General features: G+C 46.2%; 2 protein-coding genes across 3 annotated transcripts; one reads left to right on the top strand and one right to left on the bottom strand.

Moving 5' to 3' along the window:
- The first annotated feature begins 97 nt into the window (after window positions 1-97).
- On the top strand, window positions 98-20722 carry arhgef16 (Rho guanine nucleotide exchange factor (GEF) 16). The gene is made up of 15 exons (XM_048240877.1): window positions 98-279; window positions 1038-2050; window positions 2974-3025; window positions 3704-3849; window positions 5724-5780; window positions 7873-8033; window positions 14889-15041; window positions 15201-15330; window positions 15621-15695; window positions 15881-15973; window positions 16271-16425; window positions 18463-18618; window positions 19006-19076; window positions 19549-19650; window positions 20045-20722. The coding sequence occupies exons 2-15, from the start codon at window positions 1517-1519 to the stop codon at window positions 20182-20184; spliced, it is 2025 nt and encodes a 674-aa protein (XP_048096834.1). The 5' UTR covers window positions 98-279; window positions 1038-1516; the 3' UTR covers window positions 20185-20722.
- On the bottom strand, window positions 20636-27745 carry ybx1 (Y box binding protein 1). 2 transcript variants are annotated; one of them, XM_048240878.1, is made up of 8 exons: window positions 27501-27745; window positions 24955-25018; window positions 24682-24715; window positions 24484-24573; window positions 23853-24182; window positions 23588-23685; window positions 21446-21713; window positions 20636-20985 (listed from the first exon to the last, which is right to left on the bottom strand). In XM_048240878.1, the coding sequence occupies exons 1-7, from the start codon at window positions 27604-27606 to the stop codon at window positions 21485-21487; spliced, it is 951 nt and encodes a 316-aa protein (XP_048096835.1). In that variant the 5' UTR covers window positions 27607-27745; the 3' UTR covers window positions 20636-20985; window positions 21446-21484. The 2 variants fall into 2 exon arrangements, with proteins under 2 accessions (XP_048096835.1, XP_048096836.1); XM_048240879.1 differs by having other exon boundaries at window positions 23600-23685.
- Window positions 27746-27870: the final 125 nt, after the last annotated feature.

Genomic DNA, 27870 nt, shown 5'->3' with positions numbered 1-27870 from the left:
AACTATTGCATATGGGCATATGTATTATTTAATCGTGCATTCTTACCAGTCTCTGTGCTAATGAGCCTCCTGTCTACCTGTGTACATTTGCTTCACCTGTGGTGACGTAAACTCGCACAGATAGGAGACCTCGGGCAGCAGTGCGTCGGGGAGGAAGTTGAGAAACCTATGGTGACAGGTAAACCTACTCTAGCCTGTTCTCAGAAAATACAGGACTGTTTAGAAGGATATCCAAAGCATAGCCTGCGTAAAACCATTGGGAATATGTCACCGCTATGGGTAAGTGTCCGTTTCACCTTGGTTACTTTTCCTTGTGATTGTCTGACTCGTGAGTCCAAGGGGAAAGAAAGCATACCGCAGACGTATCACATCGGTCTCAATGCTGATTCAGATTGCACGGAATAATTTTATTCACTAAAATGTACGGGCTGAACGAACGTCGAGCGGCTACTTGGAAATATGCCCTGGCAACATGTTACAGGTTCTTTGACAGGTCTGTTGATTCAAAGTTTACGATTTGGGTAGTTTCGTTAAAGATTTGTTTTACGCATAATCCAAACACTTGGCCATGTCGTGTTAAGTGTACCTAGGCCTACCTACAATCGTGAATTCCTTGGCGTGTTTGTCTTTAACCGTATTTGCAACTTTCATTCACAGTATAACCAGCTTTGAGGACCGTTTGTTTAGTGTAACGCCAAACCTGTTCGACCAGTGAAATATGTGCAGATTAAACGGGGGTATTAGCAATCCGGTGAGGTATTTGAGCCGCTCTAATCAGATTGTGGGCTACTGTTCACTGTTTTGGGGAGAACATGGGGGTCTCACTCAGATTCATTAACTGACATTCACATCTAAGGACTTGGGACAGTTTTGACGTACAGTAGAGCAATTTCAGACCATATTTTGCCTAGGCTTTGGAAACGTCCTGATTTCAAGTTAATGTTTGACGTATCTCCTTGACAAGAGTACAAAATACAGCAATCAAAGTCTTGCAATAGGGAGACTCGTTATATAAATGGGCTCTGTCATCCTTGCAGGTTCTTGTTGATAAACTAGACGAGATCTGCTGTTAACCGTGCCGTCCTGCTGTTGGCAAGGCTGCGTGGAGCGCGTGAGATAAACCGTGCCCTTTCCTCCACACATCTGTCTCAACACGCCCAGCCTGCAGAGCGGAGCCTCTCTCTCTAGCCTGGGGCACCAGCGGGGACATCAAACATCCTGCTCCGGGTCAGCCCATAGGGAACTGGGTTAGTACCAGAACACAGTCCACAGGGAACCGGGAGAATACCAGAACTCAACCCATTTGAGATTTGGGTTAGTACCGGAACACATCCCATAAGGAACTGGGTCAGCACCGGAACACAGCCCACAGAGACACAGATCAGGCTCATTGTTGTATGCCTGAGAAGAATCCACATCAGAACCTAGAGTCAAGAGAGACCTCTCGTGCAGCTTGAGTGGATTCTCAGCAGTGCTAGAACGTGGGCCAGGTTCCAGGTTCTATCAGAACAGCGTCATGTCCAACAGGCTCTCTGACGGTTCCACGGGGGACACGGCACCCCTGCTGCTGGAACAACGCTTCAGGTCTGACCTCCAACTGAACACACACACACACACACCCGACACAGACACACACACGCCCGACACAGACACACAAACAGACGCAGGTGCGCAGGTGGTGCTCAGCACGCAGAGTAAGGTGGCCCAGAGACTGGGCAGTGCCCAGCTCATCCCCAAGAGCCTGGCGCAGTCCAGCCGACCCAAGATGCGCCACCACACCACAGTGGTCACGCTGCCGGTCGGCGCACTGGACACACACAAGGCCAAGTGTGTGTCGCACATGCCCGACCTGTCCTGGGAGGATTACGACAGCGACGGCGATGGGTTTGCGCTGCGCCGTAACCGTAGGAACAAGTCGTACCGCGCCGCCGTCACCAGCCTGAGTGCTGACGCCATGGCGATGGAGCGCAGGGAAGCGAGCACGCTCAGACCGGTGGGAGAGGAGAGGGCACCAAGTCCGCAACCGACCACACACAGACCAGTACGCAAGGTAAACACACACACACACACACACACAGAGAACAGCACGCAGGGTACACAAACAAACCAGCATGCAAGGCACACAGACACACACACACACACACACAGTGAACAGCATGCAAGGTACACACAACAGACACAGACCAGCACGCAAAGTACACACACACAGACCAGCATGCAAGGTACATACACACACACACAGAACTGCACACAAAGTACACACACAAACCAGCATGCAAGGTACACACAAACACACACACACACACACAGACCAGCACGCAAAGTACACACACACAGACCAGCACGCAAGGTACACACAAACACACACACACACACACAAGCACGCACACACACACACAGACCAGCACGCAAGGTACATACACACACACACACACACACACACACACACACACAGATACACACACACATAGATCAGCACGCAAGGTACATACACACACACAGACCAGCACCCAAGGTACACACACGCACACACACACACAGATCAGCACGCAAGGTACATACACACACACACAGACCAGCACCCAAGGTGTACACACACACACACACACACACACACACAGACCAGCACGCAAGGTACGCACACACAGACCAGTATGCAAGATACACACACACACACATACATACACGCACGCACGCACACACACATAGACCAGCATGCAAGGTACGCATACACAGACCAGCATGCAAGGTACACACACACACACACACACACACACACACACACACGGCACTCCCCACCCAAGCGGAGCCCTGTACACTTAAACATGAACATACACATGCACCATTAGTGTCATACCATTTACAACATATGTCATATGTTACAATCTAATATTACAATGTTTAGTGTGATATGATATTTAAATGTGTTACACATATACCGTAAAGGGATATTGATGATGATATCTTTGGCAGAGAACCTTTGGGAGGAAGAGGAACCAGAAGCACGGAGGGTCGTTTAAAGATCGTAAGTGTCAGTTTTAAGTATAGTAAGTATATATATACTCTTTTGATCCCGCGAGGGAAATTTGGTCTCTGCATTTATCCTAATTCGTGAATTAGTGAAACACATTCAGCACACAGTGAACACACAGTGAGGTGAAGCACACTAATCCCGGCGCAGTGAGCTGCCTGCAACAGCGGCGCTCGGGGAGCAGTGAGGGTTAGGTGCCTTGCTCAAGACAGACTCACCCTGAAGTTGTTAAGAGGCTTCATGAGCACAAAGAGCAAGTTTCTGTCTGAGGATGGTTTAGATGGATGAGGGTTTAGTCCTGATGGTTTAGATGGTTGAGGGTTTAGTCTGATGGTTTAGATAGATGAGGGGTTTAGTCTGATGGTGTAGATGGATGAGGGGTTTAGTCTGATGGTTTAGATGGATGAGGGGTTTAGTCCTGAGAGACATTTTGGAGGAACATGAACTGATCTGACTAAAACCCACTTCACAATCAGGCATCTCACTGTTGTGCCTGTGGACAGTTCTCACAGCTGAAGCTTTATTCAGGCATGTGTTTTCTCAGATGTGTGAATGGGTGTCCGATTTGTAAGCTGGATGGTGTTAAAGTCTGGACCAAATGAATTGAATAGACATACATGTGAAGTTCTAAGCTGCAGTTTTCGTGTTTCTAACTTAAATATCTTCTTACAGAACCGCGCCTCTACCAGGAGATCAAGGAGCGAGGTTTGCAGAACACTGACGAGGACTTCACCCAGACGGAACCGCCGCCAGAGGACCAGGGCATTGTGGTGAAGAACTACCGCCCTGCCCACATGACCTGGAGTCAGCTGCCTCAGGTGAGACAGCGCTCAGCCAATCAGCTGCCTCAAATGAGACAGTTCTGACCCCATCAGCTGCTTTAAATGAGACAGGTCTGACCCCATCAGCCAATCAGTTGCTTCAAATGAGACAGATAGAACCTCAGGTGTGGCAGATGAAAAGCTGCTTCTACATTCTATTTGAATCAAATATGTTTAAGTAGCACATGAATTGTAATAGCTGTAGTAATATGTCTTACATCAGGGGTGGGCAAACTGTGGCCAAGCACGTTCATCCGGCCCGCCGAGCATTTAATTTGGTTTCAGGCTGCTCGCTAGAGAACGCTTACAATGTCAATGTCAAAACATCATGTTAAATAGAGATGAGGCCTACTCTTAGTTATCTTCTTTGCAGCAGATCTAACTTGAACGTTATGCTACTACTCCATTTAATTGGGAACGCGTCTGCGCTCACGAGAGGGAGAGAGAGCAGCAGGTTCCAGCTGGCTTGTCATTGTTGATAATTGATATCTCCTTATAAGAAGTAGCCTAAATCATGAAGGCAACAGTAGTTCCCACTACTGACCATTTAAAAACTGTGAGGGGGCCCAGCCGTAGGTACAGCACTAACCATAGCGGAGCAGGCAGAAGATCATTGAGAAATAAACGTGAATTGTTCTTAAGGCGACAGTGCACAATTTATACATGTGTTAAACAGCAGGAAATTATCAGTATTATTTAAGCAATTAAAATTTTAAAACAAATACTTTTGATGCTAAATGATAGGCTATAACAAAATGTATTTGTGTGTGTGTGTGTCATTGGGGTGGGGGGGTGTTGTGCAGCCCGCAGGCCAGTTTTCAAAACCCAGTGTGGCCCTCGAGCCACACAGTTTGCCCAGCCCTGTCTGACACATTAAGAATATGGAAACTAGAGCATAAGAGAAGAGAGCATGGAATGGTGAGGAAGTGAGAGAGGGATGATGGTTGTGAAAGAGAGAAAAGAGAGGGAAGAAAGGAATAACCCTAATGGTGTTTGTGAAAGAGAGGAAAGACAGGGAAGTCCTCTGTGTGTGTGTGTGTGTGTGTGTGTGTGTGTGTGTGTGTGTGTGTGTGTGTTGCATCACATGGACTCCCGCTATGAGTCATCTGCCATCTCTGAAGGCTATTGATGAGCTGTCCTGTAGTGAATGTTACATAAAGGTTGCATAACATTTGTAATGAGTGAGATTTTTGTACAGTGCTGTGAGGATGGTCAGTGCTGTGAGGATGGTCAGTGCTGTGAGTATGGGCCAGTGCTGTGAGGTCAGTGCTGTGAGGATGGTCAGTGCTGTGAGGATCGTCAGTGCTGTAAGCTCAGTGCTGTGAGGCCAGTGCTGTGAGGCTAGTAAGTGCTGTGAGGTCAGTGCTGTAAGTGAGTCATATCATATTGCTGAGAGGAGCTGAGGGTGGGGGGAAGCCAGAGGAAGAGGAAGAGCTGAGACCTGCCAGGGGAAGAGTCAGGGGGAGAGTGTGAACCCAACAGGTGTCAGGTGTGTAGGTGTATGATCTGAACATGTTCTCAAGAAACCTTCCCCCCCTACACTTCCTGTCCCCTCTTCCCTCTCCAGTCTGTGTCCAGGGGATCATGGGATATGTGTCCAGGGCATCGTGGGATATGTGCAGGGCTTAAAGTGTTCAGGCGTGAGCTGGTATGCTTAAGATTTGAAAATAGGCAATGAGACTAGGCTACAGTATGATGTCCTCATAAATGTCTGATAACTTCAGGCACAGACTTTTCTATTGCTTTAAGCCCTGTATGTGTCCAGGGGATCATGGGATATGTGTCCAGGGGAGGTGATTTAATTGGAAAGCAAGTTGCAGTATGATGCCACCATCTGTTTGACCGCGTTCTGTCGTCCATTTCTCCTCCAGGTGAAGGACACGGGCATCCTGGAGCTGATCTCACCTGAGGAGCGCAAACGCCAGGAGGTGAGTTACTGAGCCAGACCCAAGCCAGACACACACACACACACACACTCTCTCACACACACACACACATATATACAGAGGACTCTCTCACACACACACACACACACACACACACACACACACACACACACACACACACAGGGGACACACACACACAGAGGACACACAAAGCGCTTTCAGATATAACCTCCGGAGTATATGCGGAGGTTTGTCAAACGGAGGTCCTACCCTTCGGATGACTCAGATATGATGCTAACTCATGGACCTTATACTGACCTTATACGGATCGTGATGTGTGAACGACATACACGCATTATTACAGAATCTCCGTGTGGTTGTCGAAAGTGAGGGGTGGGGGCTTGTAGAGTTCACAAGATGCGAGACATGACGCAGAATATACGCGCCGCTGCCTGTCACAGCTGCTTTTTGTTTACAAAGTGTAGCCTATGCATTATGTAGGCTAAAGAAGAGAAATCTATTGTGCGTAGGCTAATACTTGGAGTAAGTCACGTAAGTGCGCACTTGAAATTGACCTACAGTATTTGTATGTGTGCTTCGAATAAACACATGTATCTGTTTTCAATGATATGTACCAGAATTACTTGGCTATAGAACCCCACATCTGGTTTGCGTTGGAGAGAGAGCATGCACAAACTTTATGGTAGGCTACCAGCCAATTCAGTAGACTAACTCAAGACTTCAAGGCCATCATACAATGTTTTTAAGCAACAAACAAAATACTAACATAACAGTGAAGTTGTTCGTTTTTTTCATGGTTTATTTTTTCCAAAAGCATCCTCTCCCCATTTGTCTATTGCATTTACGTAAGGAGCTTGGAACAAAGTTGGGTTTTCTTCGTTTTCATTTTCTTACACGTATGTCTGAAAGCGCTTACAGAGCACACACACACACACACACACACACACACACACACACACACAGGACACACACACACACAGAGTGAGCGACACACACACACACCCAGAGGTCTCTCACACACACACACACACACACACAGGTCTCACACACATGCACACACACACTAGTCTAAAACACACACAGATACACACATGTTGAGACCGTGAGAAAGATGTTGAGAGGAAGATGGAGAACAACAGACTCCGATACACACACAGATATACACACTAGTCAACAGACACACCCCATAGGTCTCCCAGAGGACCAAACTCTTGTTCTTTTTGTCCTTTGTGCATTTCAGTGGGAGTGGATTAGTGTGTGTAAACATTCTATGGGTCACAGTCCTCACCCCCACCCCCACCCCCACCCAACAAAGAACAACACACACATACACACACAGATTGACAGTATGCAGTAACACAGTGTCTAACTGGGTCTGTGTTTGTGTGGAAGACAGCTGTGTGTGTTTCTTTTTAAAAGTGTGTGTGTGTGTGTGTGTGAAGGTCTTTAGTGAAGCTGTTTTGTCTGATTGCCTGGTGTTTGGAGTATAACTCTATCGACTGGTATTGTAGTTCTCAATACAGTCACTCAGCGTGTGTGCTGAGCTTAGTCATTATCTTTTCTCTGAACACAACGCTGCTCCTGGGTAAATATCAAGGTCCACCCTCATGTATCTCAAAGAGGACACACCCAGACTACACACAGTGTTTGTTTCCTTATACACACACACACACACACACTAACTGTATCACGCACCAAGGGCATTTACTGCTGCGTGCGTGCGTGCAGGTGCTGCTGCTCCTCTCCTCCCTAGGCCTATAAGCAGGGTGGCAGTGTGAGAACAGTAACATGAAGAGTAAAAACAGGAAATCAGTCTAATGAGAACTCACCTCCTCCATCTCACCCCTAGGGAATCTTTTTATACCAATCCTATTTTTAAATCATATTGATATTATTGTGTGGCTCCCCTATATATAATGCCTGTAGAATAGTGATTAGCCCTTAAGTGTGTGCAGACAGTGAGTTTGTCTGTCCTCCAGTCAGGCCTTCAGCTGTGTGTGTGTGTCTGTGAGATGTTTTGTGTAAAAACTTTGGTGTAAAAACTTGTTTGTGTGTTTCTGTTGTGCGTCTGTGTGTGCGTGCATTTTTGCGTGTGTGCGTGTGTGTGTCTCAGGCCATCTTTGAGATCCTGACGTCGGAGCACTCGTACCAGCACAGTCTGAGCATCCTGGTGCGCCACTTCAAGAAGAGCGAGGAGCTGCGGAGCACCATGACGACCACAGAGCACCACCACCTCTTCTCCAACATCTCCGTCATCCACAGTATCAGCAAGAGGTCAGCACCCCGCTCCGCTCAACGTCGCCATAGCTACGGGGCTGTGGGGGCCCAAGAGCCCGCTTCTGTCTTACCGCCGCTCTCTGCCGGTGTGTGTGTGTGTGTGTGTATGAGAGAGAGAGGTTGTGGGTGTGTGCTTGCTTGTGTGTTTGTGTGCGTGGGGGCGAGAGAGAAAGATGTGTGTAGATTAGTTAGAGTGGTGCTGGTGTGTGTGTGTGTGTGAGAGAGAGAGAGGGGTGTAGGTGTGTGTGTGTGTATGAGAGAGAGAGGTTGTGGGTGTGTGCTTGCTTGTGTGTTTGTGTGCGTGGGGGCGAGAGAGAAAGATGTGTGTAGATTAGTTAGAGTGGTGCTGGTGTGTGTGTGTGTGTATGAGAGAGAGAGGTTGTGGGTGTGTGCTTGCTTGTGTGTTTGTGTGCGTGGGGGCGAGAGAGAAAGATGTGTGTAGATTAGTTAGAGTGGTGCTGGTGTGTGTGTGTGTGTATGAGAGAGAGAGGTTGTGGGTGTGTGCTTGCTTGTGTGTTTGTGTGCGTGGGGGCGAGAGAGAAAGATGTGTGTAGATTAGTTAGAGTGGTGCTGGTGTGTGTGTGTGTGTATGAGAGAGAGAGGTTGTGGGTGTGTGCTTGCTTGTGTGTTTGTGTGCGTGGGGGCGAGAGAGAAAGATGTGTGTAGATTAGTTAGAGTGGTGCTGGTGTGTGTGTGTGTGTGTGTGTGTGTATGAGAGAGAGAGGTTGTGGGTGTGTGCTTGCTTGTGTGTTTGTGTGCGTGGGGGCGAGAGAGAAAGATGTGTGTAGATTAGTTAGAGTGGTGCTGGTGTGTGTGTGTGTGTGTGTGTGTGTATGAGAGAGAGAGGTTGTGGGTGTGTGCTTGCTTGTGTGTTTGTGTGCGTGGGGGCGAGAGAGAAAGATGTGTGTAGATTAGTTAGAGTGGTGCTGGTGTGTGTGTGTGTGTATGAGAGAGAGAGGTTGTGGGTGTGTGCTTGCTTGTGTGTTTGTGTGCGTGGGGGCGAGAGAGAAAGATGTGTGTAGATTAGTTAGAGTGGTGCTGGTGTGTGTGTGTGTGTATGAGAGAGAGAGGTTGTGGGTGTGTGCTTGCTTGTGTGTTTGTGTGCGTGGGGGCGAGAGAGAAAGATGTGTGTAGATTAGTTAGAGTGGTGCTGGTGTGTGTGTGTGTGTATGAGAGAGAGAGGTTGTGGGTGTGTGCTTGCTTGTGTGTTTGTGTGCGTGGGGGCGAGAGAGAAAGATGTGTGAGAAAGCAGCAAGTATGGCTACAATTTCTGTAGTTGCTGCACCCATTCATTCTCTCTCCTGCTCAAACTAATGTTGTCGCGTGCATTAAGTTGATGATAAAGTTTACTTTACAAATATTGTAAATAGCCTACTGTCATGCAGTTAATGGGATATACTGTGCAGAGTTGAAAGTTAGGTCAACTTGGAAACTGTTTCTCACAGGCCGCAGACACTTTGCTCCACTCATCTATACAACATAGTTCCCATTTGGTAAAACCATACATAATTTCAAAGAAAAATATTACCACTTTCGAGGGAAATCCGTGGTGGTGTCCATTAAGATGTGAAATCTAGCGTACACATTTTTCACTTAATCACGGATGTGTTGATGACATAAATTAGGAAATATTAGATGACTTAAGGAGGCGTGATGTTGAATTGCGTATGTCGATGCCATTTAACCTAAAATGCTAGCCGCAGCACGGGAGAGAAGAGATTAACTGACAGAAGATATGCATTGTCTATAGAGAGGTAATGTTAGATTACATTGTACATAGCAAAAATATCACCCCGTGATTTAGTGAGAGTGATCCCAAAACATCGGAAAGTATGTCTTTGTGACAATTCTGTATTACATTTTGTCAAGAGGAAAAATCAATAGCTGACAGTTCCTAACTGAACAGTAAAATTATAGCGCTGTGAACGCTCCTGGCTGCGCCTGGCAAATACGCCACCATAATAGCAATCAGCTATGGAACAAGCGTGCCTGTTGTTAAAGGGAATGTGAGATGACGCCCTGATTGGTTTATTGCACGTTACGCCCAAACCACACCCATGATTAATGTAGCTACTTCAGACCACCCCATTTTAGGCCTAGTCCACACGTACCAAACCGATCTTTTTTCCCTCCGTCTTCCCTGGAACCGTATCAAGAATATTTGCGTCCAAACGGATCCATCTCAGCACGACTCTTCCTACCAATTTCTTCAAAACTGTTTTTCACCTCATAGCGGCGGATGTCCTTCAAATTGTAAATGTATCATTGCTGTCTGGCACTTTTCCTAAGTCACTGAAAACAGCTGTTGTAAAGCCACTTCTCAAGAAGAATAACCTGGATGCCTCCATGCTAAACAATTACAGGCCCATATCCAATCTACCTTTTTATTGGCAAAATTATTGAAAAAGTAGTCTTTAATCAATTAACCACCTTCCTAACATCAAATGGGTATTTTGATTACTTTCAGTCTGGTTTTCGGGCAAATCACAGCACTGAAACAGGTCTCATTAAAGTTTCCAATGACATACGCCTCAACACAGATTCAGGTAAAACATCAGTCCTAGTGCTACTGGACCTTAGTGCAGCATTTGACACTGTTGAACACAATATTTTACTACACAGACTAGAACACTGGGTTGGATTTACAGGCATAGTTATCAGCTGGCTAAAATCATATCTATCAGAAAGGAGCTTCTTTGTTGCCATCGGAAACTGTACCTCAACACCAACGTCCTTGACCTGTGGTGTTCCCCAGGGGTCGATCTTGGGGCCACTATTATTCAACCTCTATATGCTCCCACTTGGACAAATCATTAAAAATAATTTGATTTCATATCATAGCTATGCAGATGACACACAAATTTACTTAGCTCTATCACCAAACAACTATGGTCCTCTTGAATCTATGTGTCAGTGTATAGAACAAATCAACACCTGGATGTCTCAAAATTTTCTTCAGCTGAACAAAGAAAAAACTGAAGTAATTATATTTGGTAAAAAATGAGGAAAGACTTAGGGTTGCCACTCTCCTTGACACAAAAGGGTTGAAGGCAAAGGATACTGTTAAAAATCTTGGTGTATTAATTGACAGTGATCTAAATTTCAACAGCCACATGAAAGCGATAACTAAATCAGCTTTTTACCACCTCAAAAATATTGTCAAACTCAGAGGGCTGATGTCAAAACATGACTTAGAAAAACTCATTCATGCATTTATCTCCAGCAGGGTTGATTACTGCAATGGACTGTTCACAGGGCTTCCTAAAAAGACTATTAAACAGCTTCAGGTGATACAAAATGCAGCAGCTAGGACTCTAACAAAACTAAAAGAACTGACCACATTACTCCAATTCTTAAGTCCTTGCACTGGCTTCCAGTAAGTCACAGAATTGACTTTAAAGCACTATTGCTTGTTTATAAATCAGTAAATGGAGCAGGACCTAAATACTTGTCAGACATGCTTCAGCAGTACACACCTTCTCGTCCTCCCAGGTCCCAGGTGAAAAACCTGCTAGTAAAACCTACAGTTAGAACTAAACATGGTGAAGCAGCTTTTTTAGCTGCTATGCTCAGCTGTGGAACCAACTTTTGGATGACATTAAAAAGGTCCCAACTGTAGCCAGTTTTAAATCTAGACTTAAGACCAAACTGTTCTCAGGCGCTTTCTGCTAACTGTGCCGAAGTTACAAATTCTGAATCTGCCTCGATAATTATTCTACTTTGTCTTTTATTACTTTTTTTACTACTTTTGCCTTTGTTTTTGCTTACTAATTATTCTTTATTTTTTAAATGATTTTACCTTGTGTTTTATGTTTTCTTTTTTATTATGATCTTTACCTTTTAACTATTCTTTGACTATATTGCCCTTCTATACTTTTATTTGTTATTATCGTTTGGTTTTGTTTATGTAAAGCACATTGAATGACCTCTGTGTATGAAATGTGCTATATAAATAAACTTGACTTGACTTGACTCAACACGTTACTTCACACCCCAGGCCTATAGGTGACACTGTGTCTTTACAGAAATTCACCAAAACTTGCAAAACGATGCGCTTTAAAACAGACAGCATAGGCTACGGTAAAATGGCTAGTTCAAGGAAACCAGAATTGTTTTGTGTGGACTGATGGTGAACTGTCAACTGTAGCCAACTGTAAAACTAATAAACTTTATTTTACGGTTTGTGAAGGGTGCAGTCCCGCCCTTTATTTGGCTAACGAGGTAGGCCTACTAATCACCTTTTACTTTCTTTGGTTGTAGGATAGTCCATTGATTCACATTAGTTTTGGCTATCACCGAATTAGGCTACTAAACGCCAAGGCTTACCCAAGTTCTAGGCTATTCTGTCGCCACATTTATAATATTGCTATAAAACCTTCGTTAGTAACAGTCAATACTTTTGCCTGCATCAAATCGTGCATTCGCATTCAGTGTGCTACCATCGGCTTAACGTGAGTTCTAAGCGCCTTTGTATGCTTATATCTGATTTCACTTTCGACTGTGAATGCATGTATATATGTTGTAAGACATGTAAAATAAATGAATGACACTGGCACTACGCACAAATTAATGTAGCCTAAACTTATAATCGCGACTTTCCTAATAACTTAAGTTCTCTCGGCGTCACTGACAGTAGCTAGAATGCAAAAACACCGGAAAAACAGTGTTCAGTCCACCAAGTCATAAGCTATCAGCTGCGCGAAAGCATCAGTTGTGATATTTATCTTAACGGAGTGTAATCGTAGGTAATGTCATGTATGAAAACTAGTATTGTTAGGCAAGTCCAGTCCAGTCCAGGGCAGCTGAGGTGTGGCGATGACATCATCGATATGATGTGCGGTTTCGCTGTCTAAACGAACTCAAACGGGCTACGGTTTCAGATTTCTCCACTCTGGGACCAGGTTTCAGAAAAGTGCGGTTTCGGGCAGTGCGTTTACAGGATTCGTTTGGATGCTCTGCCAAGACGAAGCAAAAACCTCTGCGTTTAACCTAAAAAGCGTCTCAGTGTGGACAGGCCCTTAGATTTGCGCCTGGCGCAACAGTCAAATATCCCGCCGGTAAAATAGCATCAGCGCCCAAGATCCGCCCACAAAGTGACTTGCGTTTTGCGCAGACACTTCCGTTTCAGACCGTTAAAATATAGCCCTCTGTATCTAAGTGGAGGCAGCAGCAGCTAGATATCACATTCCTGATGATGTCTGTGTGTGCAGGAACAGTGTGCCCCACTCACAGCAGACAGAGAGCACACACAACAACAGCTGTGTGTGTGTGAGCAAAAGAGAGAGAGTGTGTGTGTGTGTGTGTGAGCAAAAGAGAGAGAGAGTGTGTGTGTATGAGAAGGAGAGAGAGTGTGTGTGCCTCTCTCCTGTATACAGCCAAATTAAACTCTGCATCTTGATTGTACTTCTTCGTGACTGGATCTCATGTTTCACTTTGGTATGCAATATTTTTACCAACAGTCTAAGAGCAGCATGTTGCAGAAGAACATGCTCTCAGTAGGGCCTCACTCATAGCAGAGACTGGTGATCACACACAGGTGTGTTTGTGTGTGTGTGTGTGTGCGTGTGTGTGCCTGTGTGTGCGTGTGGTAAATACCGATGTGTGTGTGGGTAGTCTGGAGCTGTGTTTCTGAGCAGGTCTGAACAGGTTAAGGAAAACTGGTTCCACAGCTTGTACGGAAATCACACTCTCTCACACACCCACCCACACACACATACAGACCTGACAGGTTCTCAGTGGCTCTCAGAGAGCACACGGCTGGGTTCAGTCTAGGGTTGCACCACTAATCGTTTCTGATTAAAAACTGCAATTTCAACAAATGCAATGAGCTTAATTGATTAATCATGCAGCTCGCAACTCTCGTCATGTCTATGGTGTTTATATTCATGTCATCCTCTCGTCACGTCTATGGTGTTTATATTGTCATCCTCTTGTCACGTCTCGTCACGAGGGTCATATAGGTGTGTGTGTGTCTCATAACTTGCGGGTCATACACAGGGCTTAAAGTGTTCAGATTTGAAAATAGGCAATGAGACAACAGTATATATGACGTCCTCATAAATGTCTGTTACCTACCTTATTGCTTTAAGCCCTGCGTACAGGTGTGTGTGTATCTCAGTACTGTAGGGGTCACACAGGTGTGTGTATCTCCCATGTCTGTCCTGTTTGATGAGTGTGTGTGTTCATGAATAAGGGTCGTTTTCAGCAGAGAGACAGAAATTATCAGAAAAATCCACACATGCTCGTTCCCAGAGTGAGCCATTTGTCATTTTGCTGAAATATTTGTGTGTGTGTGTGTGTGTGTGTGTGTGTGTGTGTATGTTTGTGTTGTAACAGTTTGTTTTGATCTTGGCTGATGGGTTTGTGTGCCAAGTGTGTCTTTGGCAAGCAGGATGTGTCGTCATGGCAACCCTACCTGTCATCTCTTGCCATTTACAACCGGAGTCTCAAGTGAACCTAATTTTGTAACTCAAAAAAAGTGTCATTGTGCAATTCCTCTGGGTGCCTTATGAAAAGCAATTAAGATTGCATTACCCACTCCTTTGTCTCTGCACACACACACACACACACACACACACCTTGTCCTGTCCTCCATCTCTGCTCCCTTCTCCCATTTTCCCTCCTGTAGGAATGAACAGAAGTTATGGGCTTATGACTGACTCACTCTTCTTCTGCTCTCCCCCTCTCCTTCTGTCCTCCTCTTTTCCTCTCCTCCTCCTCCTCCTACTCCCTCCCCTTCTCTTCCCCTCTCCTGCTCTCCCTTCTTCTTCTCCTCTTCCTCTCCGACTCTCCTCTCCACTCTCCTCTCCACTCCTCTCCTCTCCTCTCCTCTCCTCTACTCTACTCCTGCAGGTTTTTTGAGGACCTGGAGAAACGCCACACCATCCATCCCGTCATCCAAGACATCAGTGACATCGTCCAGAACCACGCCACCAATCACTTTGAGCCCTACATCGTCTACTGCGCCAACGAGACCTTCCAGCAGAGGACACTACAGAAGCTCCTGTAAACACACACACACACACACACACACTACCAGTCATTGTGTGACCGCTGCTCTGGACAAAAAGGATCATATTTAGTACTATCCACTAGGCCACTGACTGATTAACCATATATTTTCTGTGTGTGTGTGTGTGTGTGTGTGTGTGTGTGCGCGCGCAGCTCCAGTAACGTTGCGTTTAAGGAGGCTCTGAAGCGTATCGAGTGCAGCCCTGAGTGTGGATCTCTACCCATGATCTCCTTCCTCATCCTGCCCATGCAGAGAGTCACACGACTGCCCCTGCTCTTGGACGTCAGTATACACACACACACACACACACATACACACGCACATTTACACACACACACACATTTACACACACACACACATGCATATGTACACACACACACACACATACACACATGCATATTTATACATAAATAAATAAATTTGCAGAAAAGAAATTATTCTGGAGTGCGACCATTTTTTTATTTTCTACACACACACACACCATCAAGCAAACAAACAAACAAACTTCTTTCACTCCCTATTATTATTCAGCCCTGTGTGTCCTGTGTGGCGTGTGTGTTCTCTCTGTGCAGACCATCTGCCAGAAGACTCCTGCTCAGACTGCAGAGTACTTTGCTGCCTGCTGGGCTCTCAAGGCTATCAGTAAGGTAGGGGTTCCTCCGCACGCACACACACACACACACACGCACACACACACAGAGCCATCACCCACATCAGCTGATGTTAGCCCAGTGTGTCTGATCTGATCTGCTGAGCTCACACCCATATGTGTGTGTGTGCGTGTGTGTGCGTGCGTGTGCGTGTGTGCATGTGCGTGTGCGTGCGTGTGTAGCTGGTGAAGAGCTGTAATGACGGGGCGAGGAAGATGGAGAGGACGGAGCAGATGTACAGCATCCAGAAGCAGATGGACTTCGGCAAGATTAAGGTGCCACTGTGGGACGCTATGAATCCTATATAAAACACACACATTAATATACCTCTAGGTGACATCTATGTGTGTTTGTGTGTGAGTATATTTGTGTGTGTGTGTGTTCGTGATCATGTGTGTTCGTGTGTGAGTATGTTCACATGTGTGTATATGTGTGTGAGTATGTTCATGTTCTGTGTGTGTGCATATGTATGCAGCTGTTCCCGCTGATGTCGTGGTCTTGGTGAGCGGTGTGTATGTTTGTATGAGTATGTTGATCTGTCTGTGTGTGTGTGTGTGTGTGTGTGCGCGCAGCCGTTCCCGCTGGTGTCGTCGTCTCGGTGGGTGGTGAAGAGCGGAGAGCTGGCGGTGTGCACGGAGGAGCTCAGTCTCTTCTGGAAGGCCTTCAGCCACCGCAGCTACTTCCTCTTCCTCTTCAATGACGTCCTCATCATCACCAAGAAAAAGGGGTACGTCCAGCTCAGGGCCTGGGGCACCGCAACACGTGTGTATGTGTGTGTGTGTGTTTTATATTGAAAGTGTGTAAGAGCCCAGGGTAGTCACAGTCTTTTGCTCATTTCCTCAGTAGAGAGCCTGTGTGTGTGTGTGTGTGTGTGTGTGTGTGTGTTTTGCTCATTTCCTCAGTAGAGAGCCTGTGTGTGTGTGTGTGTGTGTGTGTGTGTGTGTGTGTGTGTGTTTTGCTCATTTCCTCAGTAGAGAGCCTGTGTGTGTGTGTGTGTGTTTTGCTCATTTCCTTAGTAGAGAGCCAGTATGTGTGCTCAGAATAAAGATTCAGCCAGACGTGCAGCCGGATCAGCAGCGTTAGGCTGACGAGCCTCTGAGATTACGGGGCGTAGCTGCTTCTGGCCTGATGTGGCCCTGACTCAGCTCTGATGTGGCCCTCATGTGGCCTTGACTTAGCTCTCATGTAGTCCTGATGGGGCCCTGATGTAGCCCACTAGCCCAGATGCATGTTTAAAGGAGACAGTATTCACTGCAATTTGCACTGTAGCGTAAAAGATGTGTATGAATATAAATAATGTAAAGAACTGTGTGTATGCATGTGTAGAAACATGATGAAGAAAAGAATGTGTGTATTTGTGGTGAAGAGGAGAGTGTGTGAAGCACGTGCGTGTTTGTGGTGAAGAGGAGGGTGGCTTTGTCTGTGTAGGGGGCAACAAGAGCCAGGAAAAATGTGTGTGTGTGTTTTCTACGTTCTACGTGTTGGGAGGTGAGACAAGATGAGAGAGTGTGTGTGTGTGTGTGTGCTGAGGCCATGAATGTGATTATACGAGGTGTGGGTGTGTGTGTGAGTGAGAGAGAGAGAGAGAGAGAGAGAGATGAGGGAGGTCCTCTGGCATGCATGGAATTCCTTGATGGCTCCCAGTATGTTTCCTGTCCTCCAGCCTCCCCACACACACAGGTTTTCAGTGTCCTGCAGTGTGTGTGTGTGAGAGAGCTGAGCTGAGAGACCGCAGCATCAGCGACCAGCCTGATATCATCTTCGATGTGTGTGTGTGTGTGTGTGATTTAACAAGTTAGATCCACTTTAAAGCATTTATGGATGTTGCTTAAGATATGGGGAAAGGTTTTATGGTCACTTAATGCTAAAATGGAGCTTTTTAGCCAATCCTCAAAACACTACATGTAGTGTGAATCTAACAAGGATGAACACTAAAGAAATGTCATCCCAATTGTGAAGTCTTGTCAGTGGTAACGTCATTGTGTGGGGATATGTATCACCTATGGGGATTGGGACACCAAAGAACAGACATTCATGTTACACAATATCAAAGGAAAACCTGTTGTAGTCCGTTGTAAAACTAAAGCACTAAGGCAAAACTGAGGCACAAAGCTAAGGTTGGGGAGAGGTTTTACCAACTCGTTAGAGTAACCTGAGGCACAAATAAAGCTAAACACTGGAGAGGCTCAAATAACAGGAAGGGGATTTTCTAGAATGACTCAAGCCCTCGTCCTGATTGAAATCCAACACAGAGTTTGTGGCACTACAGTGCCGGAGCTTTATCCATCAACCTAGATGATCCATGCAAATTCTACAAAGAGAAACTTGGGGGAAATCACTGCAAAACAATGTACAAAGGCGATATTGTCTCACATTAAATGAATTTGGGTTGTTATTACACCAAATGGATTAAGGTGTAGGGGTTGAATACTTATGCAAATGGGATTTTAGATTATTAAAATCTTTATATTGATATATTGATTACACTGATTAGGTAAATATGTATACATAGAAGTACATATAGAAAATAGTGATGAGGGTAGAATACTTTTGCAAGCTGTACGTCAGAGTTATAGGCTGTGCTGTGTGTAAGTGTTTATATGTGAAGTGCAGAGACTGTGCTAGACTGTGCCATGCTGGGGTGTGTGTGTGTGTTAACAAATGCATCTATTACATGTGTATATACACTGTATATATTGTGTGTGTATGTGTGTGTACACACACACACACACCTAATACATGTATGCATTATGTGTGTGTATAGCGAGGAGACATTTGTGGTGCTGGACTACGCCACGCTGGAGCACGTGTGTGTGGACGAGGAGCCGGGCAGCGGTGCCAACCCCCTGCAGCTGCGCGTGGTCATGGCCCAGAACAGCACCGGGCACAAGGAGCAGATCGGCCTGGTGGCAGAGTCCAAGTAGGGAAACACACACACACTTTATTTCTTAAATAGTCTTAGAATTCACACACACACACAACATACACCCTCCCAGTAAATCACTAATTTGGACAGAAATATTATCAGTACACATAAAAAAAAATAGAGACTGGCTCCATCTAGTGGTTGTACTCAGAATGGAAAAGAAACAGCTTTGCCATTGAGGCGTGCTATAACCCAGGGTCTTAATAATGCTCTGGCCAAGTGATTACATTGTTTGTGTTGGTTACAGATTCTCTAGTGTAAAGTCTGTTTCTGTCCATGCTTAAAAGCCTAGATTGGGCTAAGTGGATGACTTAGAGGATTGAATGTGTTAAGTGTGTTTAGTGGGTGTTGTAAGGCTTGCTAAATGTGTGTGTGTTGCAGACTGGATAAGGCTCGCTGGGTGACTGCCCTCCGGGAGCACAGACGAGCAGAGCGCGACACAAACAGAGATGGTTGGTGATTTCTCTTTCCAAAATGGCTGCCTTCACCTTTACATGCATTTGTACCGCTGTGTTGACCGACTTATAACCAGAAGTGTGAAGTTGAGCCATAAACACAGACACATGAATGTTGTAAACACAGTGGAGGTTTATGAGGAGTAGCAGGTCCAATCTCTTCCTCATTACTGCTGGTAATGACCAGTGTGAGGAGACGCAGGGGCTGCCTGGGAGCGCCGCCTGGTTTATGAGGCGCTCAAAGCCCTGTGCAAATAAGAGGGGTGTGTACGTGTGTGAGTGGGAAGGTGTGTGTGCAAGCTTGTGACAGCATATGTGCGTGTGTGTAAAGTGCGGCTCAGTGGCAGCAAATCACACAGGAAATGAGCGGCTGCTGTTGGGAGAATTGCTTTATTTCCCCGATCTGATGTCCACTGCTGGCAGTGTGTTTGTGCTGCTCACGCTACTGACCCGTGTGTGTGTGTTCCAGAGCTGCCGCAGTACGAAGCCACTAAGGCCTATATGCCGAAGACTCCAGATGAGCTGGGTCTACAGCAGGCAGAGGTGGTGATCGTGGAGCAGGAGGTGGAAGGTGTGGATCACCAACAAACACACTCCAGCACTCAGTCACACACACTCATCACCAACTACACTTTGACATTGAGGTCTAGAAGCATTTACAAGGCAGGGATCCTTTACACTACTGTGATGTGTTTATTAGGTCTCAATCAGATAGGTAATGTTATCCAATGTTGCGTTGTATACTACAGATTTGTTTTACTAAATAAAAAAAAATAAAAACACATTTTCAAAAAAACAGTAATATCTTGTTCAGCGAGGTGCACAGCGGAGTTTAGGGCTACGTGGAGTTCAATACAGAAACCAGCCTCGTCCAGGAGTGAGCTAGCTGTAGGTAGTCAGAGCAAGCTGTTGTGTGATTGGCTGAGAGTGGAGTAAGCTGACGTTTGATTGGTTGTGTGGTGCAGGGTGGTGCCACGGGGAGCGGATGCGTGATGCGGAGCGCGGCTGGTTCCCCTCGTCCTGCGCCAGCCAGATCACCAGCCGCATCACCATGATGTGCAACATAAGCCGTATGGAGCGCCTGCGCAAAGAGACCATAGTCTAACACACACAATCAACAGGAGTCTTGGACAACAGGGGACCAACACATGAGCCAACACCCACACACACCAGCAGACCGCAGCCTTTAACTACATATCTGGACAGTCGTGAGGACTCGCCCCTGCCTGTACACAACTGGAGGGCGGCACAGTGTGGAGATGCACTAACCTCCATAAACCTCTCCACTCCTGTGTTTGTACTTGTGGCTAAATACTTGACATTTACTAACACTAAACTGGCTGTTCTAAAAATGTGTTTAGATGTTTTCTGTTAAAATGCATGTATGATTGTGTCAGTTCATGTATGTATGAGTTTTTAAAAGTTACTTCAGTCATTCTGAAGGGTATAGTTAATACACACTTCATGCCTTCACTAAGTGACCAGGTCTTTTCAGCATTGTGGGGTGACCAGTGATTCACCTGCCTCAAGTGAAATGATCGAGTCCAGACAAATGGTAAAGTTCGTCTTTGACTTTTATTTGAGCTTGCCTTTTTGTCAAAATTCATGTTTGAATACATAAAAAGTTATTTAAAAATGTCAAACTGACCAGATATCAAATTACTTTTTTTTTTCTTTAAAAACCATTTGGTGTAAAAACTTAAGACCGATTTAGAAAAGCAGCTGCTGTTTCCCCAGAGCTCTAAGCTGTCACGTAAAAAGAATGGAAAAAAAGGGGTCTGCATAGATCCTGCAGGCAATCGGTGGAAATCTGGTCAAATGCGAGTTGCAAGCTTAGACGATCGTCAAGTCAAATCTGGTTCTTATTGCTCACATCTTTGATGTTTCTTTGTGTTGACATCACTCACTGCAAGAGAGAAGGAGAGCTCAGGGTCAGTGGGTCCAGCCTTGACCAACACACACAGAACAGAGAGGACATCAGTCAAGAGCAGGAAGCATGCATTGGTCAGGGAACAGTTTCAACAGTTACTCTAGTGGTCATTATAGCAGCAATGCTACTGAGCTGCAGTTACTCTAGTGGTCATTATAGCAGCAATGCTACCGAGCTGCAGTAAGGGAGTAGTGGTAGCAGCAGCAGTAATTTTAGTTTTATGCCATATCGGTATCTATGACCATCACAGTAGGGGAGCTAAAGTATGGTGTGTGAATGGAGAGTCCCAGAGAGGGGGACAGCAAATAGAGAGAGAAAGGTGTTGTGCCCGTGTGTGTGTGTGTCTGTCCAGAGGATGGTAGAGATGGTAAGCCTGTGTGTGCGCGCTTGGAGGATGGTAGAGATGGTAAGCCTGTGTGTGTGTGCGCGCGCATACCCGGAGGATGGTAGAGATGGTAAGCCGGTGTGTGTGCTGTTACTCGGGCCCGGCCTGCTCGGCCTCGGGAGCGGGCTTGTCGGCGGGGGCGTCGGAGGCCTTGCCCTCCTTGCCGTCCTGAGGCTTGCCGGTCTGGGGGCGTCTGCGGCGGTAGTTGAAGTTGCGTCTGTAGCGCCGCTGCCGGGGTTCCTGGCTCTGCGCGCCGTCACCCTGGTTCTCCTTGTCCTCCTCGCCCTCACGCACTGGCCGCGGCCGTGGCGGGCCCCTACTAAAAGACGCACACCACGAACGCTTACAACACACACTACACACGCTTGCAACATGAACCCCATCATACACACTCCCCGCATACACACACACACACACACACACACACACTACATGCACATCACAACCACTTAAAACACAGACACCCCCATCACACACACACACACAGCTGGCTCCAGGCTGGCAGCACAGAGGCGGGTTTGCAGGAGGCAGTGGAGATGTGGTCGCACTGCTCAATTTGCACGAGAGCTGATGGTGGCTCCAACCATAGAGGAGTCATATAGACTCTCTGGAGAGTGAGGCAGTATCTCCTGCATTCATCTCATGATGCTCAATAAATGGGTCATATAGACATGTCATACAGACCTGGGGAGAGTGAGGAAGCATCTCCTGCATTGGGTCATATAGAGCGCCGCTGTAGCAGGCAGCTCACTGCGCCGGGTTAGTGTGTGCTTCACCTCACGGTGTTCACTAATTTCACTGACAGGATAAATGCAGAGATCAAATTCAAGTATACTTGGCCTAGAAACCTTACATTATCCATAGCACAGACTGACTTTTCTGTAACGTGCTACACTGTATAGCCCTGGTCATATAGACATGTCATATAGACCTGGTTAAACGGCATTCATATCAATGGCTGATGCTAGGCTGGTTGCCTTAGCCAAATAACTTAACTGACTGCAGTCATCGCTACAAATGGCATCAACATTGCTTCAAGGCACATTTTCAGGTTAGATAGCACTTTACAGATGGCCGCAAATGTCGTCAATGTGGATCAGCTCAGAAGACTGCTTAGAAGCAGTCAGCTCATAGGAACATCCACCAGTTCACTGGTTGCCATAGAGCACTTGTCCAATGCCATTTTAAAGATGGTGGCAGCCAACTTGGATGCCAACTGGCTTTAGCTCAACTTCAGCATTATCACCTGGGTGTCATGCTGGAAAGGCTGGGCTCAGCCCACTGATGTGCTTACATAGCCTGGTTTCCAGAGTCACCACCTCATTTCACTTTGTGAAGAGCGTCTGGCCTCATGATTAGAAAATGTTTCCAACACTAGCACCGGAACACTTTGTGTTCCCTTCAAAACCATTGGTTATGGTGGACCAATGAGAAATCACATTGATCAGGGATTCCTAGCATGGACATGAATTTTTAAATGATTCCGATTGCAATTTTTTGATATTTGCAGGTGTTGCTACTACCGTTTACCACACCCACTTTTGATTTCAAAACTACCATCATCCCCTCTCGTTGCTAAATGGCCAGCCACCCCGATGGCTGAGGGAAACGTTAGTGTACGGTCAGACTCCAGACTAGTGTCTCAGTGGTATGAAAATGAACAGAGATATGAGACCTGCAGCTAGGCTAGTACTGTTCACCTTGGCAACATAGTTCTACTTTTCTACTGAGTAACAGGACTGAAGTGTGTTTATACAAGTCTTTATAATGCGTTTTAGGCGATCTCATCATAATTGGACAGCCCTAAATACAAGTGTAAAATCACCACCAAGATGCACTGTGATTATATCACAGAGGTGGTCTGACATCTCTTTTTTTACATTCTGATGCGTACCCACCAATAAGAGTCCTAATGGATGGGACTTTAGCAGTCGTGAAATACAAACACATGTGGTCAACCAAGTCTGTGGCTGTCCACCTTGGATACATGTGTATATGGGTCTCAGCTGTCCACTTATGATCAAACTGGCCCTGGAGCATTTTCAACCAAAGTGTAATCCTACCCTGAGGGAGTCAGAACCGAGTCAGTGTCTGGTGTTTTACACACTCCGAACCCTGACCTGGGTCAGTCCACTGGCCCGCTCCCCCAGAGCAGGACACCAGCCTGGCGCACACACACACACTCCCCCCCACCTGGGTCTGAACCTTGGCCTGAAGCCTCTGTAGTAGTTCTGCCGCACAGGTTTGTTGCCCTGGTCTTGACCACCCTGGTTGTCGTCTCCTTCTCCACCCTGAAAACACACACACAGGCACTCCGTTAGTCCACAGCCCTCCTGTTCACACAGCACTTACTCATCTAGCAGATTTTAAGTTTTAAGAAACCGCAGTGCGAAACCTTTTGCGATTTGATGTGTGTGTGTGTGTGTGTGTGTGTGTGTGTGTGTGTGTCTCATCTCACCTCGGTCATCTCCCCACGGGGGGCGCTGCTGTAGGGGGGTCTGCGTCCATAGCGCCGGCGCACGAAGTAAGGGGGATATCTGCGTCTGCCGGGGTAGGAGGGGCGCCGCTGCTGGGCCGGACCCTCCCCCTCCGGGGCGCTCTCCGCTCCTCCCTCGCGCTTCTCCCGGACCTCCCCCTCGCCATCTCCATCACTCTGGAAGTTGTCCTGGTAGTCGCGCGGGGGCCCTCTCCGGCGTGGGTACCGTCGATAGCGGTTACGGTCCGCTGCGTACTTGCTGCCCTGGACTGGGACTCCGCCTGGGCCGGTGACATTTGCTGCTTCTGCACCCTGTGGACACAGTCATAAAACACACGATATTTCTATCTAGACGAAAAAAAATCACCACAGTGGGTTATGGCGTGCTCTGTGACATTTCAAACAAAGGTACCTAAAAAAATCCATTCAAGGTCTCCACCTTGTTGGACACACATATGGAAGTTTTACTCATCACCAATGTGTTACTTACAAACTTCACTCCAGGTGATTGAAAGAACATTTAATAGGAGCTCTAACGTGTAGATGTAAATATACACACAAAACCAGGCATAAGCATGTGAGCTCAGCCAAGATGCTTTGGGCGACTACTGACCTTCTCCCCTTCGACCACATCAAACTCTACAGTCTCTCCGTCCCCCACGCTGCGGAGATACTTCCTTGGGTTGTTTTTCTTTATGGCAGTCTGGGGGTCAAAACAAAAAGCACACTGTTCTTTCCCATTCCACCCGAGGAGATGCACTTTAATAAAAACACACACAGGCGACAGAGCGTGTGATGTGTGCCTCCTTACCTGGTGTACAAAGACATCTTCTTTTGTGTCATTCCTGAGAAAATGAGGACAGCGAGTCTTTATAAAGCTTGTGGCTGATTCCATATGGCAGCTGCATGCACCCCCAATAGAAGCCCATTGAGAAACATGGCTGTGCAGCTTAAAGACTTTGAGGTGGCAATAAACAATGGCGTGCCACCAGCAGACTGAGCATGGCTCTCTAAGCATATCAAAGCTGTAATAGGATTGAGGATGTGTGCTGACCCACATATCACATTAGCCAAGAAATCCTACCTGTTGATGAAACCATAGCCGTTCCGAACGTTGAACCACTTCACTGTCCCCAGGACCTTTGTTGCTGTAAAAAAAAAAAAAAAAAAAACATGAATGTTTTACATCAGGCCTTCAAATTTAACAGGAAAGCAGCGCCTCCAGAAAAAAAAAGAGTTACACAGAACAGTTCAAGACAAGCAGGTGATGGCCAAAGAAAGTCAGCAGTCCAGGGTCACTGGGCAGTTTGTAAGAAAGTTATTTTTAACTGTCAACTGTCAATCTTTTTATAGCATCTGATGCAAATGCCTGCAGTACAACGACAGCTGTGCCATTCAGACAGCACTGACCAGACACAAGACCCCTCTTTACAAACAACACTCCCTATTTGAGAATGTTCAGATAGGACAACTAGTTCCATTACAATAATTGCTGGCCAACACAGCATTAGCCCGCAGTGCCCGCCCGTGTATACTTGTAAACGTATCCAGGAAACACTGGTAAAAAAGAAACAAGGAAGTGATTCAAAAAGTTACACGTGGTATGATGGCTTGTCCCCGCGGGGTAGCTACGCCAAGCTCATTCAATGCCGTGGCTAAAGGAGTTTACGATACTCAAATCGCATCATGCTCGAGGTCAGCTGAGGATGCGTAATATTTCATTTGGCTCGACCTCAGGGGAATATTAATCACTGGATTCAATAACACTAAGCAAATCGCGATCGTTAATTAACAGAACGCTCGGCGTAATCTTGGTATAATCAAGGCGATGTACTATCAGAGGCTAAGCTACGCTAGCTGGTTAGCATTTTAGCGCTAGCTCATTGGTTTTCAACCATGTGGTTGGAGATGCGCCAGTAGCTTAAGACCCAATGGACCTAATGCTAACTACAACTGCGCCTCAGCATGATATGTTCAATTCTCTATATTTCTAGCTAGACGAAAAATCGTCACAGTGGGTGATGGCGTGCTCTGTGACATTTCAAACAAAAGTACCTAAAAAAAATCCGTTCAAGGTCTCCACACAAAAGAAATCCCTACATCCCAAATATCATGGCAGACATTTTGGAGGCTCAAGCTAGCTCCTGTGCGCTAATGTTCAACGGGCAACCATAGCCGCAAAAGGCCCAACACAATGGCCAATATTACCCGTACCGCACGTTATTAAATTACCAATCAGTTATACTTGTTGTTAGGGGCATTCATGCGTGGAACGGATCGTGATCCAATAAAGGCGATGTCCACTCCAACAGAGGCTGATTTGAGTTGGGGTGAAATGCTGGCATGCTTTCTCATGAACAAAAGGTTCGGCTAACAGAGTTAGCTACAGTTTCATCTGCAGTGCAGTTATTTATGATAGCCAGGGCTGTCTGTGCGATTAAGTTAATTCAACGCTACTGGAATGTCGGTCACCAAACAAAATTCCAAAGATGGAAAATGCAGCAAACAGACCGTGTAACGTTAAACACATTTACACTCTTGGTGAAACGTTAGGGGGACCATTACAACGCCTGGTTAAAGAATTATGAGTTTTGATTCCAGACGTATCGGCCGGTGGAGGAGGGTCATGATCAAGGCCAAGCTCACATCCTAGCCGCCGGCTGGCTGATGTTAGATGAGCAACGTTACCAGAGCCACTGAGCCATGTGGCAACTTGTACCTACGTTTACTTACAACATAGAAAGGGATTCCTTAATGTTACTATTACAAATTCGTAAGATTCGCAAACAAGCGTTAATTCCCATTAGTTCATGTTCGAATGGAAGGATCTCAGTGATGCAAACGGTAAACGTATGTTAGTGGCTGCCATGTCACATAATCCAGCGAATTAGACGTAGAAATTGAGAATTCATTGTTAAATTCAAGCTCTTATCACGTATCACTGCCTTACTTCAGCAATCATAGCTTGGTACTAGGCCGACTTGTCTAGCCTGTTCCCGAGGACAGGCCGCTAGGTTAACATTAGCTTCTCACAGAACGCCACATAACTGAACAGTTTAGTAAAACAGCTGATCACCCAATAATGGAACGTAGACACTGGAAGTAGAATTAGAATCATATGTGAACGTTTCAATTTAAACTTACAAAATAAGCGGCCGTACTTCGACAGTTAACGTTAACAGTGGCTACAAAGGCTCCGAGCACAGCAAGTTAACAAGCTAACCAACGTTAGGTGGCTAACTTTAACATTACCAATCAGTTGTTCAACGTTAAATATATTGAACAGTAACGTAATTTATGATACGTGATACGTTTAATCTTGAAAGTCTTATATCACTGATCACTTAAAAATTGGTTTCTTGTTAACTAACTAACTTAAGATGAAGCCACAAGACCTAACCAGGGACGTTGAGTAGCGTAGCTACTATAAAGTTATGGCCACATAGCAATCACGCATCGTGTTGGCTACCATTAGCTAAGTAACGTTAACGATAGGCAGGTCAACCAGACAGCAGTCATATTGATTTCAATGCCTAAGGCTATATTATACTTCGAGAAACAGTGAACATCAAATAACTTAAGTAGTAGTATTCACTTTTCCCCACTGAACCAACTAGCTAGCTAGCTTACCGATGACCTTCTTGTCCCCCGCGGTAGCTGCGGCTGCCGGGCTGGATGGGCTCTCCGCATCGGCGGCAGGCTGCGGCGGTTGTTGTGTCTCGGCCTCGGTGCTCATGATGGTTTCTGGTTGGTAAAGACTTGTGCCGGCGGTGGCTCTCTAGTGTGTTTCCCGGTGCTAGATGGTAACCTGGGCCGGCGGTGGTGGGGGCTGCTGCCTTCGGGCTCTCAGCTTTCTTTTCTCCGCTCCCGTTGCCGATCGAACTGGACGGAATGGGGAACGAAGCCGGACGATATTCCGATAGAGCTTCCCTCCCATCCTATCATTTAATTGGTTTACAGCCTATTTCTCGACCAACCTAAACAATAATCTTTCTATCTA

The sequence above is a fragment of the Alosa alosa genome, chromosome 4, assembly GCF_017589495.1.
Source record: "Alosa alosa isolate M-15738 ecotype Scorff River chromosome 4, AALO_Geno_1.1, whole genome shotgun sequence".
Taxonomy (NCBI): domain Eukaryota; kingdom Metazoa; phylum Chordata; class Actinopteri; order Clupeiformes; family Clupeidae; genus Alosa; species Alosa alosa.
The sequence above is the reverse complement of the archived record's forward strand: the minus strand, read 5'-3'. Positions and strand labels throughout refer to the sequence as shown.